Source organism: Amia ocellicauda, chromosome 17 (genome assembly GCF_036373705.1).
Source record: "Amia ocellicauda isolate fAmiCal2 chromosome 17, fAmiCal2.hap1, whole genome shotgun sequence".
NCBI lineage: Eukaryota > Metazoa > Chordata > Actinopteri > Amiiformes > Amiidae > Amia > Amia ocellicauda.
The window spans coordinates 6,464,096-6,485,426 of record NC_089866.1 but is presented as its reverse complement, the minus strand read 5'-3'; the positions used below and the strand labels follow the sequence as shown (position 1 = coordinate 6,485,426).

At 37.7% G+C, this 21,331-nt stretch overlaps 1 protein-coding gene across 1 annotated transcript in view; it reads right to left on the bottom strand.

Annotated features, from left to right (window-relative positions):
• Positions 1–7,517: 7,517 nt before the first annotated feature.
• The window catches only part of grin2aa (glutamate receptor, ionotropic, N-methyl D-aspartate 2A, a), a 121,025-nt gene continuing 107,211 nt past the window's right edge, over positions 7,518–21,331 (bottom strand). The window contains exons 10-12 of the mRNA XM_066689909.1: positions 18,498–18,685; positions 17,193–17,431; positions 7,518–15,506 (exon numbers count right to left, since the gene is read on the bottom strand). Coding sequence (XP_066546006.1) covers positions 13,710–15,506; positions 17,193–17,431; positions 18,498–18,685 — 2,224 coding nt within the window. The 3' untranslated portion in view covers positions 7,518–13,709. The remainder of the gene's footprint in view (positions 15,507–17,192; positions 17,432–18,497; positions 18,686–21,331) is intronic.

Genomic DNA, 21,331 nt, shown 5'->3' with positions numbered 1-21,331 from the left:
TCTTCCTAAATGCAGTATTGCATATCACCAAACAGAAATTGGGTTAGTAATGTGTCTGTGTTTTCTATTTGTTTCAAGGATTAATGGACTTGTTTTTATAGCAATTTGTGTGTAACTTAGTGCTATCCTTTTTGCCTTACAGGCATGATAGTATAAACAGGTGGCTTTATCCATTATAGCTGGTTACAGATTGTGCCAATTTGTAGCCTGCAACTATAATAAACATTAAACGCAGGATGTGGGTTGGTCATTAAATTCTCAAACATATAAGGAGCCCTTATAACGTCTTCTCTGTGTTCGTTTTATGTTTTTAAACTCTTTAATTTAATTGCAGCTGCATGGTGGTCTAGTCTATATGGCAGTGAAGTGGCCTGTACGTGATGCATATAAGAATTTCTCAAAATGAGGCTGTGAACATGGATGTGGGCAATGTGCTGCAGCCCAGCAGGAGCAAAATAAAACCCCAGAGAGTTAACTGGAGATAAAAGCTTCAATGTCACCCTGGCTCAATTATGTTGTCAATAACTCATGAGCTTAAATGGTTTGGAATACGGCCCTTAAACTTCAGCTACAAACACTGTCCATTCTGTAATGTGTAAACAACCAACAGTGAATCATCGGGGACTAATTGCAGGTTATTCAGCATGGACTGTGTGTTGGTTCTCATAGTTTTATTTGCACACACGTTCTCTCTCTCTCCACATGCATTCTCGCTGGTAGGAGAGTTTTATTTGACCGCTCTTTCTGGCGGCACTAGGGGGTTTCCAATCGGCAGCACATAACAAAAATAAAAAAGGAGTGGGTGTCAACAGCTTGCATGCATTAGTGTTGGTGCCCTCGACAGCAGGCACTGAGCAATGGATTCCTTACAATGTCATTATTACCCACACACACCATTGCATGAGGAAAACGAAAAACGATTATGCATTGCTGGGCTGGTGTGATTGCCAGTAATCGCAGTGCACAACTCAACCTTACCATTTTGGCGGAAATTGACGAAAGCACATTGAATTGAAAGGAAAAATAATTAGTCATGCCACGATAACTTCAGCAAAATATAATGCAGAAAGACTGCAGGTTATTTAAAAACTCAGATGCCTCCTGCTGTGAGAACACAGAGTGTGAGAAGCCTTTACCAATACAGAGAGTATACAATCTGATTTATAACTGTTCCTATCCAGGAGGCAAATAGATGAATAAAATTGGCATAACTATTATCCAGTATGGAGTTATGATACATGGATAGGCCATATAAATCTGAGGAAATTAATATCTGCATTGAAAGCTAATGGAAAGTAAAACTTTCTTTTCAGTTGTGTTTATACAAGCTGCCTCCTAGATTTGACAGGAAGCCATTACCTCATACGAAGACCAGGGCTTCGATACACTTAGCATTGATGAGGCTGTAAAATCAACACTTGATTTGATTAATAGTTCTGAGCAGGGGCTTGGAGGCATACATTTCAATACAAGCCCTAGAAACCCAAACAACTCAACATCAATTGTTGTTAATCACTTCCAGTGCAGTCAGCTGGGTTGATACAAAAGTCTGACCCAGATATGCTTCTGTTTTTATAATCATACTGGAAACACAGCTGGTTGCCAAATGCTAACATTCCATTCATTTGCACTGGGACCCTCTGCTTCTTATATGTGTAACTCAAAATGTAATATTTCCTACCCCTATGTTGGAAATGCATGAGTACAATTGTACTTTAAATGGTCTAGCTGCTTGCCCCAAGCATCACCTAATGTGTGCAGTCATCAGCTCTTCTCTGTGCATTAGGAAAAGCACAGGGAAAAATCACATTCCTATTTAAGTCCTGTTTTTCATCACCTATAAATATATACTATTGTTATGGATGAATCCAAATGAGTCCGGAAATCATATTTACCTACAGAAATAATCAACACTAAGAGAAAAATCTAGACATGAAGACCTTTTCTCTTAGTTCTGTCTATATCAACAGAAAATGCAGCATTAAAAAAACACGATGGCACTTTATAGCAGACATGTTGAGTACCTCCCGTGTACAACAGCAAGAGAAACAGGACACTTAATGCTTCCGGTGGGGATGCAATGAACATGCTATTTTGCATATGTGCAGCCTGCTTTCAATAAAAATCACATCAACAGATATAACAGTCGGTGCCCTATTTCTGTTTTGGCCTTGAGAGACAATAATTTTCTGTTTTTGAGCGTGGAGTTAAATATATTCATCAGATGTATAAATGCAATTAACCCCTTAGCCTTTGAGCTCACAATCCTAGTGAATTTCACTAACATCTCCAGAGTGGGTTCACGGTGTTGTCAGATTGTATGTGGTGACTGGAATGAAGGAATACATGATAATCCATTACATTCGGCCACATTATACAAAACCATATACACCATATACAAAATATACATCAAGGATGGCCTGAAAAAAGAAAAGAGGAAAACATTTGCAGAGGATCCAAGGCATTTTTATTAGCCTCTAAACATCCATTATAGAAAATAATCTATCTGGAGCAAGCATTCCTTGGCCAGTTTGTAAAGGTAATTAATTACAACTTCAGTACTGCTTAAACGAGACTGGGCATGTAATGATTTATTGTACCCTTTTAAGTAATTCAAGTGCTAGATAGTCTGTATTAAGGTTTAAAAGAGTTAAGGTTTCCATTTTGCTTCCCTGCACTGCAGAATCACATCTTAAGCTTAGGTCATTCTAGAAACAGGTAAACTCTAACTGCTGTAGAGAGTCAATATCTCCCAGTCCCACATTGCACTGCCATAGTATGTTTTGCATCTGGAAAAGACATGTGGATTCCTTTGGCTCTTAAGTCTTCGTCTCGTAAGATGTTTTTTCCTGTGAAAATAATGGTTGCCTATTTTGGATGGAGGACCACTGGCCCCACAATATAACATTGCATAGTGTAGAGAATAGCAGTCTGATTTATGTTGTCTGATGCTCCATTTCTAGATTAAAGTTCCATGAAGGAAGTTGAAGTTGAGAAAAACAAATTGTCTAAGAATGTAAAAACAACTCCCTGCCTAGAGATACAAATGACCTCGTTTTTTCAGCTACAGTTCATACTAGGTATTCCTGTACCGAAATATCAGAAGAAAAAATAATAAATGGTTAAACACATTTTAAAAAGGAACACACTTAATGACACACAAACAACAAAACATACACATATTTGAGGTGAGAACCTTAATGGATTTATCCTACAGGACTGCTTCAGGAATCCATTTTGTTCCTATATATCTTCCATAAGGTTTTTTTCGACTCAGATTAGATTTAAGCTTTAACCTTAAGCAGTTTGCAGAACAAAAAAATATCAGAATATAAGAATATACAGGAAAATCAGTGATCTGTGTGAAATGTTTTTGGATGTTATTTAAGCCACGGCTGGATTTGAGTAATATGTTTATTTATCTGTTATGTTCATAATACTGCCAGTCAAATCTTCATTTGAACTGTACTGGGCAGACCGAAAATAATAACAATAAAGAGAGAGGTAAGACTCGAAACTAAATCAGAAGAAATGATTAGATAACTTCTCATCATAAGGCAAAAACAGAAAGAATATGGTTCACCCGAACAGAATTCATGCTCATTGAACTTTCAAGGTTGTGTCTTTTAAAATATGAAGCACCTGAATAAACTGTCTGGGAAGCTTTGTGAGAGAGAACTGATAAGCTAAGTGTACAGGTCTGGAAAAAAAAAGCAAAATAAAAACATGAAATGTCTCTTTGTTCCCTTTATGCACAGCACAGTTAGCAAATGACGGAACAAAGCATTAAAATAATTGTACGTAATTTATTTTATTTGATCTTTTATATAGAACTGTTTCAAGGCCAAATCACTGGCAAACTATAGTATCTTCTTTTTCTTCTGCACACAAAAAAGTTGTACAATGCTGCAGAATCAGTTCAATAGCATAAACACCAAAGACTTTAGTTTCCAGACATCTGACAGGCTGCCTATGTCTTCACGTTATCCACTTTCCACGTCTCATCTCCAGCAGCAATAAAACCACAATGAAGTTAAGGGCTGGTTCTGCTATTTTACTGACAAAACAAAGCCCTTTATCGAAATGAATCCCAACATGGCGTGTTGCGGAGACGTGACAGCAAATTACAAGTAATACTACAAAATTTAATAAAAAAACTGCCCCTTCATAAAAACTATTGTAAAATCTTTTAAAGGATGAGGAGGACAAAATATATTACTGATATCTCTCAGCATCGCAATTTGATCCAGCTTGACTCTGTGGCATCATTCTTGTTTGCAATGCTTCACTGCTGCGGTAGATACGTTCATCGAGTTATGTACGTAATGTCATCTTTTTGTTTTACACTTCTTTGCATATCCCAACTGTGATGGAGTACATTTTTTAATAGATATTCATCGTCAACCAATTGGCATTGTCTGGGAGTATATTTCAGCGTGGCGGAGATGGAAATACACACAGCAATATAATAAAAGTGACAGATCATGGGGTTTCCGTGAAGCCTTTCCTTTCTTTTTTCCAAAAGCAAATGAACCGTTCATGTGCATAAAAGGCCTAATTTTCTGTATAAACCCGTGTGTGAATTGTTTAGGAGTCATATGAATCCAAGTGCATGTTCGTGAACAGGGTTCAGTGAGAGTTGGGAATTGATGAGTGTTCATGCATTATTCAGAAGCATGTCATCTGGGGGACTTTGTGCCAATTAATAGTGATGATATTTAAAGAAAGTTCGTGAACTGTATGCTGCTCTTAGGCACACGCTCTGTTTCCTGGAGTTAGGCATGCTAATTAAATATTCAGATATATTCAAAAGAAACAGCCATCAGCTTTTCACCTGGGTGTAATGCTTATACAGATATTTTAATTGCAAATTGAAGAGTATTCCCAACCTGTTGTAGAGTCCATTACTAACAGCATCTTGTTAATTACTAAGTATGTTTAACTTTTATAAGACTTTGTGAGAGACAGACGAGTCATTCATTATAGTTGACAAATGATCATTTTACACTTTCCATACACATACCACATGATCCTAATGAGAAACAGCATGTACAACACAGATCTGTATTGAACTGCAAATGAGAACATTTTCATTTTGAACAGAATGGCTCAATTTTCCAGATGCTCAAAAAACAGTCTGTACTGTTTTGATTGACTCTCACATTTTCTCTTCTGACACGTTTCATATTTGATTGATGTTTGTGACAGCTGATAAGATCACTGCTCATTACATAACTAATTATCTATTCTGTAGAAGCAGTAGATCTAAGGAAGTTTAGGTTCAACAGTAAATAATATTGATTTCCAATATTTTATATTAATTTGTTCTTGCTTTTGTGAAGCATTTGACTTTTTTATCAACAGTTTAAGTGGCATACCAAATAAACAAAACCAAACAATAGGAGAACAACAAGGAAACATTTTGCATTCCCTGTTTTTGTGGTCATGATTGATCATATTTTCAAATGCTTTTCAAATGATAAATTAGAGACCTTGAAGTAGGTATGGTCTTGTGTAGCTGCCCCCCAAGTGTTGTTTTAAATAAACAAACAAATAACTAAATAAAAGGTTCAACTATAGGTGTTCTTGCATGGGAGGAAACTACGGTCTTAACAATGCACAGTACCGTGCAGAATAATTGGAGTGCTTGACTGTTATATGCTTTCTGTAACTTGTCCTTATAATTCTGAACACGACATTGAAATGTACATAACCTATATATTACTACATAAAATACACAGTGGACATATAGTCCCGACCACGTTGTCACAGGCCATTGTTCTGCAGTAAGTACAAAAAGTAGGGAAAGTGTGACTATTCTAATGGGGTTTGAATTGTTGTAGTGCTTCTTTTAGCATGATGGTGACCTTGTTACATTCCCAGGAAACATGGCTCTCAAGGGGCACCTGCTCAACTTTAATAACTAGGAAAGGTGGATAATGGCTGTGAAAATTATACAAACTGAATCTTTCCTCTTCTTATCTTCTCTGTGGAATCGAGCCAGAATTAGATTTTTAACAATGTAGAAATACTTTACTTAAAAAAATGCTTATGCAGGTAAAAGTAGTGGAATTTCAAAATATTTGCAACAGGGGGGGTGTATATTATGTATGTTTCTTAAGAACCCCATAAATATAGCACATAACTAATAGAAAATTTGGGATTTAAGTTGGTAAAACTTCAGAATTCCCCACCCAGTATATGGTTAGAATCTGTTGAGATCCATGGTTGCTCCTGAGGTCACACGCCATGAAATACAGACATTGAGGGCAACATAAATAAGCCAAGGGAGACAATGCCCAAGAGCTGAGCTTATGACATGAAAGCAATCACACTGTCAAGAAGCAATAAGTGCGTGAGTTATGGGTGGATGTGATCGTGTCACTTTGAAAGAATTGCTGTGAAAATCCAAGTGTATCCCAAAGTTATCACTACCCAAACAAGAGTGTGTGTGTGTATATATATATATATATATATATATACGTATACAGCTATGATACTATTTGAAACAAGATTTTGTTTAGTGTGTTATTTTCCTCACTCCTCACTAAATAAATAAATACATATCTGAGGATATGTATCTTAAATACAGTATATGCATGTAAAACTGTAAGTCGACCTGGATAAGGGTGTCTGCCAAGAAATAGATATGAATAATAATAGTTATATTTAAGGTTTATGACAGAAATCATGATTTTAAAGTATAATAATTATGATGATAATTATTGTAAAAATTAAGCAATATATGAAAATGTACTAGTCACTCTTTAATATTGTATATATTGCAACAAAACCTGTTAATTGGTTCTCTAATATGTTAGATTTACACATTTTAATAAGAAAGAAAAACGGACTTCAAACAAACCCCTATCAGAAGTACGGAGCCTGGGCTGTTACAGCAGTCCTTCTGGAATGTCTTTTAGCACAACTTCAAAGGACGCTTTAAGTACAAAGATCAGTTTCTAAAAATACTGTATCGTAGTCTTCAGAGTTTTTTTTTAGCACAGCTCTACCCTGGGAATTGGAGAATTTCTTGAGCAGGAAATCAGTCTTGAATACCTCATTGAGCTTATTTCAGCCACTATTGAGCTATAATCATCTATAGATTTTTCTTTAATCGCTGCTGAAGTTTATTAGTCCCAGCTAAAGGAATGGCTATTGGCCTTCTGACGAGAATATTAGACACATCCACGTGGTGTATGTCTCTAATAGTGGGAAAGAAATAACTAAAATAATCAAAATATATATGTATAAGAGAGAGAGAGAGAGATAGAGATTGAGAGAGAGATTAGACACAGAGATTAGATGAATATTAAAATGTGTTTTCCACAATTATTACATTTTAAGAAAACAGAAATTGGGGGAAATAAAGTTATACAATAGTCATGTGGACGTATAAATAATCCCCCATACTTAGGACTCATGTCTCTCCCTCTAGGAGGACTGTGTCTTTAACCAGCTGCTGTGAAATGGGTTACATTCTCAGTTGTCATAAGCAGTCACCTATTGATACAGTATTCATATAAAGTGGCAGAAAGAGCCTTTATTAGAAAAATGAAACTTTTACTTATTTACATTTTTACATCTTGTTACTTTGCACATTTCCTTCAGTGACATAGTATTTACATTTCACAAGAATCATCCAAAACCCATTCCCTTAGCATGATCTACATATACAAAAAAAATGAGAATAACACAATACAGCTTAAAGACAACCATGGTATCTAGTCTATATTTATGTTACAAAAAATTGGAACGATGTAATTCAGAGAGAACAGGAGATATGCTTAAAACCATCCCGCTGAATTAGTACTTTCTCATGCAATTAGCCAAAAGCAGAAATGATTCACTTAATGCGAGAGAGTTTGTGTCAGCTTTGTATAAGTGATAAATCAGAACTCAAACCAAAGTTCTTAAGACATTGTTATACATACACAAGTGATAATGCTTTGTTACCAAAAGTTTATCTTTTAGGCTGAAGGTCACATGATCTCAGTGATAACTAGTTTATAGTCACATGACAGCCCCCTAAGTATAAAACATCTTTCTAAAATAATTTCTACTTTAAATAGCTACATAAAATATGAATGCAATGCACAGAAGAGAAAGTGATTATCCAACAGTAACCACAAGTGATTTTTTTTAAACAATTGCTTCCTCTAATGTGATTCCTCTAAATTCCTATTTTTACACAATACCAAAGGTATAGCTCCTTCATCTTTTACAAGTGCAAATAATCCAGCAGTTTGTGAACATACTGTACATGCAACCATTTATAATGTTAAAAAAAAAAAGAGCACCCAGCGCTATAGTATTCTCCGTGTGGGTCAGGTCTATTTATCTATCACATCCATCCTCTCAAAGCTTCAGATTGTTTGGCCAAAATAATAGGGACCTGTTTGGAAAATGAAAAAAAGAAAATACAATGAAAATTTAGTCTGTTTAAAAAAAAAAAAAAAATCTATTACTAGTTCTAGCTGTTAAATGATACTACAATAGTCATGAAACACCCACTACTGTGAAGAAAGAAAAAAACTTCATCCTCACTCCAATTGCACTCTAAAACCCTTTCATTTATTGCCAAGCTCAAAACTTAAAATACAAATATTATAATTAAAACAAGCTGAATTGAATATGGTTAGATTTCTCCAAAATGTATCTTATCTCAACTAACAACTAACTGCTTCCTACAGCTGGATAAATACATATTATAACATACTTTACTGTTGTTAATGTGGGTGGGTGACTGGTGGTAGAATGATTAAGAAAATAATAAAAATATGGCTTGGCAAGGATGATTTTGAATGAATGGTAAAATCCGGTGATTATGACTCTACCAGAGGCCTTCACAAGGGGCTTTGTGTCATTCCAGGGGACCTTCCTGTGACTTCGGCTGGTCTCTAGATTATCTATTATTTTATTAGTATGTAATCATTAAAAATAAAATATGAAAATGAGGAAAACTGATAAACAAGGCTAACCAGTAGCCTGTTAAAAATACAATCCACTGAAATGCTTGGCTTTGTGGAAGGGCTTCTAGAAATAAGCTTGGTCTCATGTTGTGTTTTTTTGTATACATCCAAAGGTGCACTTGTCATAAAGCCTTATTGATTTAATTTCTCTATGAGACATGATTAAGACAATGTTCGAAGTTTAGCTATGTGAGGATACAGTTACTTCATTTTATTTTCAGCTCTGATTAATTAAACAGAGGATGGATACCTCTTCTTTCATTAGTTTAGACATGTTTGTTTGCTTTAAAGTTATTATTATTTATTATTTATTTCTTGGCAGACAGCCTTATCCAGGTTATATGCTTTTGGGCAGTACCAGCTCTCGATGTTTTATCGTGGCCCATTTCTGTAGTTTTCAGTACTGGTTTCTGATGGAAATTCACAGAGGTACGATTAGTGCTTGAGCCGTTCTCCTCAAGCAAAAGTACCTTGTTGAGGGGATGAACATCATCCACACGGATATATAAAAGACCAAGCACTAATGGCCATTCCTTTACAGATGAGAAAGTACTAATTGTTTTGTGAAAAGTCGATTATTCAGTTTACTGACTGCTTAATAACTGCTCTGCATACACTAAACTAATGATTTTCTAATTTAAATCATCTGTGTTTGAGATAACTAAATTTCACATTCGTTGCTATATTACAAAAGCTATTTATACTTGATTCCACGTAACCTAAGAACGGTGTAGATCTTAGTGACAGGAATGGCAGGAGATGATTTAAATACGCAGTAAATAAATTAGTGGTGTACACTACTGTCAGTGAGAAAAGGCTGTCGTTAATTCTGTTCATATCAACTGTGTACGGTGCAGAGAGAAAGAAAAACAAGTACAAATTGTGTTTTTATAAAACGTTTTGTTGGTTTTAAGTCTAATCATAAAGCTTTTCTTCTTTGTTCAGTCCCCATATTGTTTGTATCCCTTCTGTTCTGTGAAGCATCTGTAACAGTTTTAGGCATGCTTGATCCAAGCCTACCTGGAATTAGGTTGAGGATATTTACAGATGACGACCCCCCACCCCCCCACTGCCAAATGTTTCTCAAGCTTACAAAAGTCCAAGGCTGAAAATCATTTACGCCAGCCCAGTGGAGAATCAAAATCTCTTAAGGTGTCACTTAAATGCAGACTCTGTGGGTGATGTCCTATTCTACAGAAATTCTGGTGCTAACTATATAGAATCCTATGATATTCACACATAAAAATAAAAGCTTTTACTCTATATAATCATTATTTTCAAGATGATGAAGTCTTTGTATATTCATTTACAAGTGATCTACAGGTGCCTAAATTCAAAATATCTCTTTAAACCTTTGTTACATTAAAAAACGAACGAACAATCCAACCAAAAAGAAACGACCCCACGGCAATCAATGTGAATGGAAAATGTATTCCCCCTCCCCACCCCCGAAAAAGGAAGAAATAAAAGGTCATATCTTTGGAGGCATTGCAGAATCAAAGAGGGTTCCTTCTTTATATTTAAAGTCTGAAAAATCTGCAAGTTTTTGACCCGCATGTAAGCAAAAAAAAAAAAAAAATAGGAAAGCAAAGCTGATGCCATTTCCATCAGCCAAGCAAGGAAGAGCTAGGACATATGTACCCTACAGCATGGACCGTTACCAGGAAGTGAGGTAAAGATCCAGTATAGGCAAATATATTGAAAACCAGGCTGGCTGGTACGCCAACTCTGTCGCATTGAAACCAATAGTGTCAAATGGGGAATAATATGTTTATCTTCCAATATGTACGGTATATATACATCCTTGTTACAAATCATTAGTGCTCATAAAATTATAAAAACCTACTGGACATATTACAGGTAGGGTTTTAACATGCCATTACTCTTTAATATGCAAATAAACTACTTTTTTTTGTTACACTAGGGTTCTTAAAACCATTTAAAATAATCAAATAAACAGATGACTAGTAATGGATAATCAATAGTGTGAAATCAATACATACCTAATATGGACAAAATTGGAACTTGATATTTTACATGTGCATATTGCTCAAATATCAGCGTCCTTAAGCAGCTTTCAAACATTAAGATGGCTGTCCCTGGGAGTACAGTATGTAATCGTTTTGACACAAACAAGTGCTTTTCTTTTTAACGACTGAGAATCTTCCCATGGTATTGCACATAACATAGGGCATTAGTGCGCGCTGAAATGTGCTTTTAACTGTGGGTAAGCTGAAAGGGATTCTCAGACCAAAACACGCGGTGTTCTGAGAGAATAATCTGGAGATGTAAAATGAGGAACATTGGCATCCACCCTGAGAAAGGGAGACAATGTTCAAATGCCACCGATGCTCGCTGTGCAGTAAGGGGGTCTGCTCACACTGTAACAAAGGGCTGATTCCATTGTCTTCTCATGGACTTTAACAGTGACGTCTGCAAAGATAAATATTTTGCTTATTGAAAGTCAATAAAAATGGTGAAAGGGATTAGTGTTCCACACCGTGTCGTCTGCTCTCGTGAGCTGTGTGTTATAGATCGTGTTTGCCTTCTTTTTAGGTGCTGTGTGCTTGAATGCTTGGCTATGGGAAAGGTGCTGTATGCAAAGAGGGTAAGAATAAAGCAAGGCTTCCTGTATCTCACGAGTTCCCTTGACAGTGTGACAGAGCTTTTCACAGGAAGACAGGTGCTTGGAAGACGTTGAATTAGACTTACAATACACTGTGCAGCATATGCAATGCATACTCCAGGACAAGACAAGTGAAGATAACATAAAACAGAGTAACATTCCTTCAAACATTTTACTAATTCTATCACTAGCATGCTTGTTCCTCACGTGATCACTTGCCTGAAGTATTGGCCCTGTTACCTAAAGAAAAATAAATATTTTACTAATCTGCATATACAGTATTGTACCAGTATCCTAATTGAAAAAATATATATACATACCAACGTATATTGGTTTATCCCCACGTAGCCACAAAACCCAGTTATATTTTGTGGCAACTTTGTGCTATATTAAGACTTCATTTATAATGTATGTATCCTATCATTTATAAAGTGATGCAGATTGGTTGAGAAATTAAATTATATCTACTATACACCTTTCAAAACACCTCTCTTTATTCTAAGACGTATCCCTTGTTTTATTTAGTTGTTTTCAGGACAATACTGCAAGCTTTTTTGCTTAAAATTAGCTTACCGTTATGTTTTCCTAATAAGACATCCGGCTAAATGTCCCATAGTGTGGTCATTTTAAGTGAATGATGGACTCGGGGGGCTTCAGTTCAGTTTTCCCTAAAACTTTTAGCTTACCCAAAGTTTATCATTTCAGGCATAACATTGATATGTCTCGGTGACTATACAGGGACAACCAAGAAATTAATCACTGTGTTCATTAACTGTGTTTTTTTAGTTTTTTTTTTACAGTTTGTGGCATCATTCTTTATCTTAAAGTAATGCATAAACAGACATGTCTTCTTTGTGTTCACAAATAAAAAAAGAAAATCTGTATGATGTACAGATTTGAGTTAGTACTACCAGAGGGCAATTTACATCAGAAAATAGACTGCAGCCATTATCACAGTGTACAGCTCCCAAACATACTTTCTGAGCAAAATGATATTGTGAGATTCATTTTAATATATTTTTACATATAATTAAAACCTTTATTACCCTGTTTAAGATAGAGAACCCAACTTAAAAGCATCAGTTGTCCGATGAGGACTTGGCAAATGTTCATCAGCACTGCTTCGATTTCTTTAAACTTTTTAAACAATGGGTTTCATTAGACTGTGCTAAAAAATACGGGTCAAGTTATGATTGCACAGGCATCCACCTTAGATCAGCAAAAATCACTTCGATTTCATGTATTTACTTTTTTTCTGATACCAAAATAATACATGCAAAACAAAATCTATTCCTGATTGTTATTTGAAATAATTGTTTTAAAGAAACAAAGACGGGATGTCAACTAATGGTCAAAGTGTGCTACTAAATAAGCTAAAAGCTAAACCATCTTAAAAAAGGGACTAGAAAGCCAAAAATCCCACATCTATATTAGTACAATAAAAGCGATGTTGCTGTGTTTTCTTAAGTACCATACTTTCATTTGCCTAGGGTTCATAGCTGTAAACCTGGAGTTAAGACCAACTGTGAAAGCACTTTTTCAATCCCAAGACATCCTCCTCCTGCTTTAACTATCTCTGTACATGACATGCCAGATATTTGGTGGAGATATCTTTATACGCAGCACAGCTCTGATTTTGTTTTTCTTAAAACCATTGCAGGTTTGGAAGAGACTTCATCAGGTCCATCTGCTTTATCAGTACGTCATCGTTTTAGGAAGACATTGAGCTGCTGCCCCTGCCGTCGGACCAGCCAGCACCTGACTCGAACACTCCTCTGCTAGACAATCCGCAATTATTTTGGCTAACACCAGAATCTCTTGTCTGTTCAAAATCATCCCGAGTCCAAGAAACGTTACCAAAACAGTTAAATTAAAACATTGAAAACCTTTGGCAAGCCCCGTATGGCATTAACTTATTGATACATGAATGAAACCTGGAAGTGTAGCATATCGCAGGTAGAAAAAGCTGCGATTATCCAGTATACTTTTTTCTTTTTCTTTCTTTTCTCTTACTTTTTGTTTTCTAAGAGAGTCTTGGGTACTTTTTTTTGAGATGTAGATGACTATGGCATCCTAAAGTGGGATAATATAGAACCGGATGAATGAAGAAGTTAAACATCTGACTCGATACTAGGCATTTTCTTGTATACGCGTCTATTGCTGCAAGAATTTAGAACACGGGGAGTGGTGTACGTACTAGTCTTATTCGCTACATAAGGCATCACATGCTCTGAAATGTACATGTCATTCGGTATCCGCCCATCCCTAGAACAGTAGGAAGCTGTTGACTTTACTGAAGACCTCAAGTTGTTGTCATTCCTGGATTTGACTGGCGCCAACTGTTTATAAATGTCCGAGGAACTTCTCCCGTGAACTAGGCGCTGGTCTTCTCGAAAGGTATGGAGGAAGGGGTTATCTGAGGTGTGGTCGGGATAAAGTGACTTGCTGCGCTTGCTCTCCTCCAGGTTGTGGTTAAAGAGCATAGTCTTGCTGCTGAACAGTTTGTCAGGTTTCATGTTAAACATATTTGCATAAGGGCTGTCCTCCAGAAACCTGTCCTTCTCCTTCAAGCTAACGCTTCGTGCTGGTCTACCGAGGTCAATCTCCTTGGGCTTCTCAAGGATATTGTCAAAGGAATGCTGCCTGCTGAGCCTCAGTCTATTCCTCTTCTGTACCTGTGGGCCATCAGTCTGGGGCCAGTAGTGAGTGAACATTTCATCCTGGTGCATTGGGCTAATGGCTTCCTGAAGCATTTGATCTTCACTTATGTCATATAAGTTCCCCATGTGCAGGCAGGCCTCACACCGATTGTAAGGGGATCTGACAGCATAGTGGCCAGAATAAGTTGGCACCTTGGAGAGACAGCTCCGACAGTGAGTCTGTTTGTACCTATCATTTGTCTCGTGGGGGCTCACGTTTTTTTCTTTCAAAGTGTAATGCTTGGAGTACATGTTGTATTTGTTTTCGTTGTTGGGAATGAGGTCGTCGGTGTGGAGAGGACTGCTGTTGAGATGGATGACGGGTTCTGCTTTCCTGTAGTTGTCATTGTGGTCCTGGTACATTTCTGGGTACTCCAAATCCTCTGGAAGCGCCCTGTTTTCCCTGAAATGGTGCTGATCTACATGCAAACCCAGCTCCCTGTCTGCGTCTATGGTATATATCTTTTCACGTGTGGGTACGCCTTGCTTGCTCTTTAAGTAGGACAACTCAACTTCGCTACAGTCCCGAGGGTATTTTGACGTCATGGATCTTTTTTTAAAATTATCCTTGGGCTTGTGGTGCTTCTGGTTGTTGTCAGGGTCTTTGTAGGACGTTGCGCGGCTCGAGCAGTCAGAGATGTCGGAGTGGGCCGCCTCTTCGGGGAGATAGCGCTGGCTCTTCATCGAGAGCCTGGCATCTGGGGGGAGGGTGTCCTGGATAGAGCCCTGGCTTTGACGGAGAGTCTCACCTGCTTTCTTCCACAGCTGCCTAGGCTTGGAGCCACCTTGCGTGGTGTCGGCGCTGACCGCCACCTCCACCGTGTTGGGGTTCGACTCGTTCAGGGTTAGAGGGTGCTGCCCTTGAAAAACATAGTTGTTCAAATTGTCTTTGTGCCGGTTCCCGATATACGCCTGCAGGTCTGCCGTGTCGCCGTAGAGCGCCTCCTTTGGGGGGTAGCTCCGATTGTCAGCGAATATGAAATTCCCTTTGTCCACCACCATGTCCATTATCATCGGCCCAGCGTGATGCATGAAGTCCGCAGCCCTTTTCGGGGAGTTGATCCTCGAAGCAGTAAGGTTTGACATGTTGGTCATGTTTTTGGCCGACTTAATCAACTTCAACATGTTGGCCTGAGGACTGCTGAAATCTAAATCAGAGGACCTTTTCTTCTCTTCAATGTGAACGCCATGAATGCAGCTCCATATGCCCTGGAAAAGAAACACAGAGCCAAATAAACAGGTTGGCCTAACTAGGGACCCTAAGACTAAAAGTTTTCATGCATTATCCCAACCTCTAGGGTCCAGTTTGAGGACTGGATAAGGTATTAAAAAGGCTACTGGGATTTCACAGGGTTAACCTAGCTAATTCAACATAAACTAATACTTAATAATTAAGCACCACAATCATAAGATAGAATCATAAGTCATGATGAAAAATACTACTAATGAATTATCTTTATCAGGTTTATGTCTATTAATGAGCTTTAATTAGCAATGTGATTATATAAAAAAAGGTCACCTATGAACAAAGTCACCATTATACTAGAACGAGAAGCAGGCAAGGCATTTTATATCACTGAAAGGCCACAGCATGTACATTCATTGCAGGTCATGAAAAATAATAATCCATACCCAGCCGGAGAGGAAATTAAATAAAATGGTAAAATATAAAGAAACGAAATGTTTAGACTTTAGTATTCATTTTAATTTGGCCAATTCAGCAAAACCATTACATCAAAGGAAATTGAACTTTTTACTAGAGGACATATATTGCGCAATAGAAAAGTCGCTGATTTTAATCAATTTCTCAACCTGAATTGTGAAAAAACGAAAAACTGTTTGAACCAGTCTATGAATAATTTCACAGAACCATCTATCCTTTTTAATTAGTACCATGTTCTATAAAGGTAAGGTTTATAATGGACTGATTGATTAAATTCTTTAAGCAGATCAACTTAAATGTACTCACAAAGGTGAAACAGCATCTTTAGCCTGTTTATTATTATAATTATATATTTTCCCCCCTCTTTTTATTTTATTCACAAAATTACATTTTCAATTTAATTCAAAAGCATCTTAGGGAAATTATTCTTGGACGGATCATGTTGTGCCTTCGCGGCTGACAAGTTCACTTTGCAATGTGCTTTTACTTTCCTTTTCCTTTCCAAACTGTGCTTTTACTGCCTCCAGGCCAGTTTTAACAGACACATATGTGCAATGTGAACTTTCACTGGGTTTCACATTATACTAGCATTTTGTTCTTTTACAAAGCAACTAGAGCATCCGTTGCAACGTGAAGTACCCAGCAAAACATCTTTGAAACTCACAAAAACATCCCACTGTATTTTAGTGCAGATTTCAGCGATACCACAGCCCCTGTTCTATAACATGCATCACGTTTCCTCTTCCCCTTAATCGTCTGTTAAAATTAACATATGCGGATCAGAAATCACAGGGTTGTTGACTTGCACTGTCTCAGGAGAAAGAGGCGGTCGACAGACACCACAGTGGACAATAAAACTTATATCGATTGGGAACTCACTGACCGAGAAGTTAAATACAGCCAGGAAAAATACTGTGCTCTTTATCAAGAATGGTGGGAGGGCTTGCTTGTAAAGATTTTTCTTGTTTATCTTTTAAGAACATCGGCAAGGCTTCAGTGTGGCGTGAAGTATGTTCAGATACTGTATTCAGCTCTCTGCATAACTGACTACAGAGCACAAGGCGATACAGCATTGCCCCTTCATTCATGCATTAATAAACATATATTAAGTTCACAAATACATATATCCTAAAGTTCTGAAGACCTAAAGATTACAATGGGACCATTTCAACATCTCACAGTTTAAAATATACTGATTTAAGATGATAAACTACGAGGAGCATTGATCTTACCCTGCTTATACTGAACAGCAGCCCAGGTGTCCCAGTGCAGACCCCAGTGAAGCAGTACCGGAGTCTCCAGTAGAACAGGTGCTCCCACACAAAGGTGATCAGACTCAGGGCCATGGCCGCCGCCAGCATGTAGAAGACACCAGCCATGTTGTCCACATCCAGCTGGCTGCTCATGACTTCATTCTTTTCATTGTGGCAGATACCAGTCAGCCACTGTGCTTCCAGTTCCTCCATCTCACCTGTGGGGGACAGCAAAAATTCAGCCCAGGTGTGTATCGCAGGATCTGAGGAGTGTCTTGTATTCTCAGCGCACGAGGTTAATGGGATACCGTTATCACTGGCTCATGCTGGTGGGCTGTGCATAAAATTCACGCTGTATTTGAGGAATCTGTTTTCAGTTTTCAAGGCGTCAATGAAACTAGGCACAGACCAGTTTCTGAAGTGTGCGTTTACATTGCCTTTTCCAGTATTGTGTAATGATAAGTTCTCCTGTGATAGAATGTAATTATTTATTGCAGTATCCATGCCTTGTTGCAATGTTTATGTACTAAGTGCAGCTGCAAAGTGAGTGACAGTATCATTTATCAAGATTAGCACTATATCATTTCACCTTGGTCCCAGCATTTGGCAACAATCTTACAGTGCTAGCAAGTTGAACAGATGATGTGACATGATGATGTCTTCATTGTAGCAGCAGCTAAACGGGAATCCTTTTTCCAATAATTTCTACCCGTACACTTATTCCAGTTTCAGTTTGGGATTAAGTAAAATGACGCCTTTGCTCAGCTAAGGACGAACATATCCCTCCCTGCTTACTTAGAATAATGTGGGTGAGCCAGAACTGAACATCATGCTTTTGTGTACATTCAGGCTTGACTTCTTTTTAGATTTTTTCCCTTATCTTATTTGCGAGCACTTCAACATTTCACTGACCTACATAAGTGCAGAGAGGAACTAAAGAGTAACAGAATAATGGCCCACTTGATTGGCACAGATAGGATACACATGAAATTAAGATTTATAACTTGCCTCCCCCCAAAAAAAAAATACTCCCTGTACTGTTGTGTAGCACATATTAAATAAATACAAGTACTTATTCCTGATATAACCCTGTGAGTGAAACTGTATGTGGGTGGTATGGAGAAATAGACACTGCTGCTGTACTGCCTGCATCGATTCCTGCCGATCTATGACTGTGCCTTGGGCTCTGCCTGTATGCATCGTCTTCTACAGGCAATTAAGGAGTCCCTTGCTCTCCCTGTGGAAAGCAGGGTCACTTTGATTGCAGAGCTCAACGGGGCGTACCATCTCCAATGATGGCCAGGATTGCCAGGTCAACTTGTCGCTTCCACATCGAGCCTTTCTGCAGTGCTATCCCATAGCCCGTTGTGGCGAAGATATAGCCGCTCCCAATGGTCACCAGCTTACAGCCCTCGTCCCTCCCCGCCATGTAGTTTAGCACGGCTGCGTCGTATATAAAGGCATCCAGTTTTCTGCAGGAAGAGAAATGCAACTGGTCAGAGTACAGGCATATCGGAGGTATTGCCATCACACTTCATACCACAGAAAGACATTTATTACAGATTCTTATTTGGATAGTATAACCAACACTGCACAAGAGGAAGGTTTTGGAGGCAACTGCTTCCCAAGCACTGCCAACTTGACGTGATAATTGGGTTTAATGTAGAATAACAGCTTCCAGTTTGTTGTTTCGAATCCTTGAGTGTGATATGGTATTTTGCCAGGCACTAGGGGATGCATCTTGCTGGTTTCTGTTTTTCTCCCTATCTCTCTCTGTTGTGCAGATGATTATTTTGACTATGATTCAAAGAAGGTGCTTTCTGTGTATTTCAAACAAGCACCACCATACATTACAAATGTTATTATTACATGCAAAATACCCAAAAGATCTTAATCGGTACACGTTGTTAGGTTTCCGATCAAACCGAGTCATTGACATGCTTCACCAGGCAGAGATACAAATTCTTTGCAAATTCACAGAAAATGAGAAACTATTTTCTAAGGCCCCAACCGCAGCTTTCAAAAGAGAAGCAAATTCAAAAAGATAAGTTGGTCCATAGCAAACACAAAAGAATAACCAACACAACAGGATCTACCAATATTTGCATAAATGCATGAATGCTGAAGCATCGAGGAGGCAAATTGTGTCTGATCCCCAGAGCCAGCCTTACATGACATGTCATTAACGAACTAATGGGACTGCAAAGACTCAGATAAAGATGATGTCAAACCATGAGGAAAATATTTCATAAATAAGAATAAAGATTACATCTGAATTTGAAAAAGGAGTTGTATACCATAGAAAGCCTATACATTTTCCTCCATGGTTTGGGTTGAAGCGCATGCACACGCGTTCTTGAAAAGTATATATGTAAACCATGTTGACATTTTGACAATTTTTATATGTTTAAGGCTTCAAAATGAATCACATCAGAATAAATAAGAGCAGCCACCAAAACGGTCAAAGGAGCGTGAATTCCCAAACATTTTTTAATGTTAAAAAAAAGACAAGCTCCAGAGACCTAATTATGTGTGTAGAGAGATTATACAAATCAGTAGTCCACCTTTAAATATGTGTATTTTTACATGTGGTGCATGACTGGCCTGGCCCTGAAGAGTCACGGTGTGTTATGGTGTTTCTTTAATCCTGACCATTAACTTACTTAATTGATTCAATTATTGGGCTTAATCAGTCAAAATGGCCATGTGTTCAAGGTATTCAAAGACAGATGGTTTTGAGGGGCCAATAAAACCTGCAGGATTGTGGATGTCTAGGAACAGGGATGGCCATGGCTGATTGGTATTGTGTTAGGCTGCTCATTTCTGTGTCAACAATTAATTAAGATGCCTGACACACACATCACTGTTACAATAGAGGAGTACACTGTAATGTGAAGATCTGCCTAAAATAAAGCAAAAATGATAGAATTTACAAAAGTGAATTTGAGTACTGTGCTTTTTAAACATTTAAATGAATAAATGTATTAATCATGTTTGTTTGAAGAATCTTATTCACAGCTTGTAAGAATATCAAAGTGCGTCAGTTTGTTTGTTTTTTACATAAGTCTTTCCATTGTGTTTCCTGGTAGAGCTTTTTTTTATGTTCTGTTTACAGAAATGAAATTGAAGCATAGTTCCTCTGGGGCAAACACCATCAACAGGGTTAATTATACAGTTTAATAATGATGCTGTTAAGTCCAGACTTTGTTTATATCATTACACCAGACCCCTCTGCCACGATAGAAAGTGTTTTCGATTCAATGAGTTTCTAAGTAGGGGAAGAAGCTGCTTCAGGAAAAGAAAGAGGAAAAAAACACACACATATGACCTCCCAAAGAAATCGGAAACAGATTGCTGAACATATTGTCCGCTATCAATCAAACAGTGGGTTTCAGGTGAAGGGTAAGCAGTAATGAGTGATGAGTGACAAGATCTCCCTTAGTTTTGAAAGACCGGATACCTAAGAAAGGGTACAAGGGCAATATTAAAAGTGCACTGCGTTAGCATTAATAATCTGAAACAAATCCCTTATATATACTTATGTATAATTCAGGTAGTCATGGAACTTTAATTAAATTCTGTGAAATAAAACGTTTCACACAAGCAAATCAATATTAACTTAACATTTGATCTATAATGCTGTGCCCTTGCTTGGGCTAATTAATGTCTTGATTTGTTTCATGGCAAAACATCATCACCATCATATTCAAAGTTTTAATATTAATTAATGGCTATGTTTCAGTGCAGTCTTTGCACCAGCCACACGGAATAAGTGAAAAGCAGGTGACGGGGTCTTGGAAAGTTTTTGTTAGTCGGAATTTGCTAAAGTCAGCAATCTTTGTATGCCTTCTGTCTATGCAGTCAAAACGTTTGAAGTCAGTGACAACAGTATGATTCTGGTACATGACTTGCAAACGATTTTTTTACTTATTCACTGACACGCAGCAGAGTTGCTCTTTCAAAGGCTTTCCAATCAATAAAACAGCAGTGCCACGAGTTAACTCGGGTACACAACAGAACACAAACAAACACAACAGCAGCCCAATGGAGTCAATGTTATGAAACCAGACTTCACTGCATTTGCTTTAAACTCAGCCCCTGATCTTTCAAGATGTACT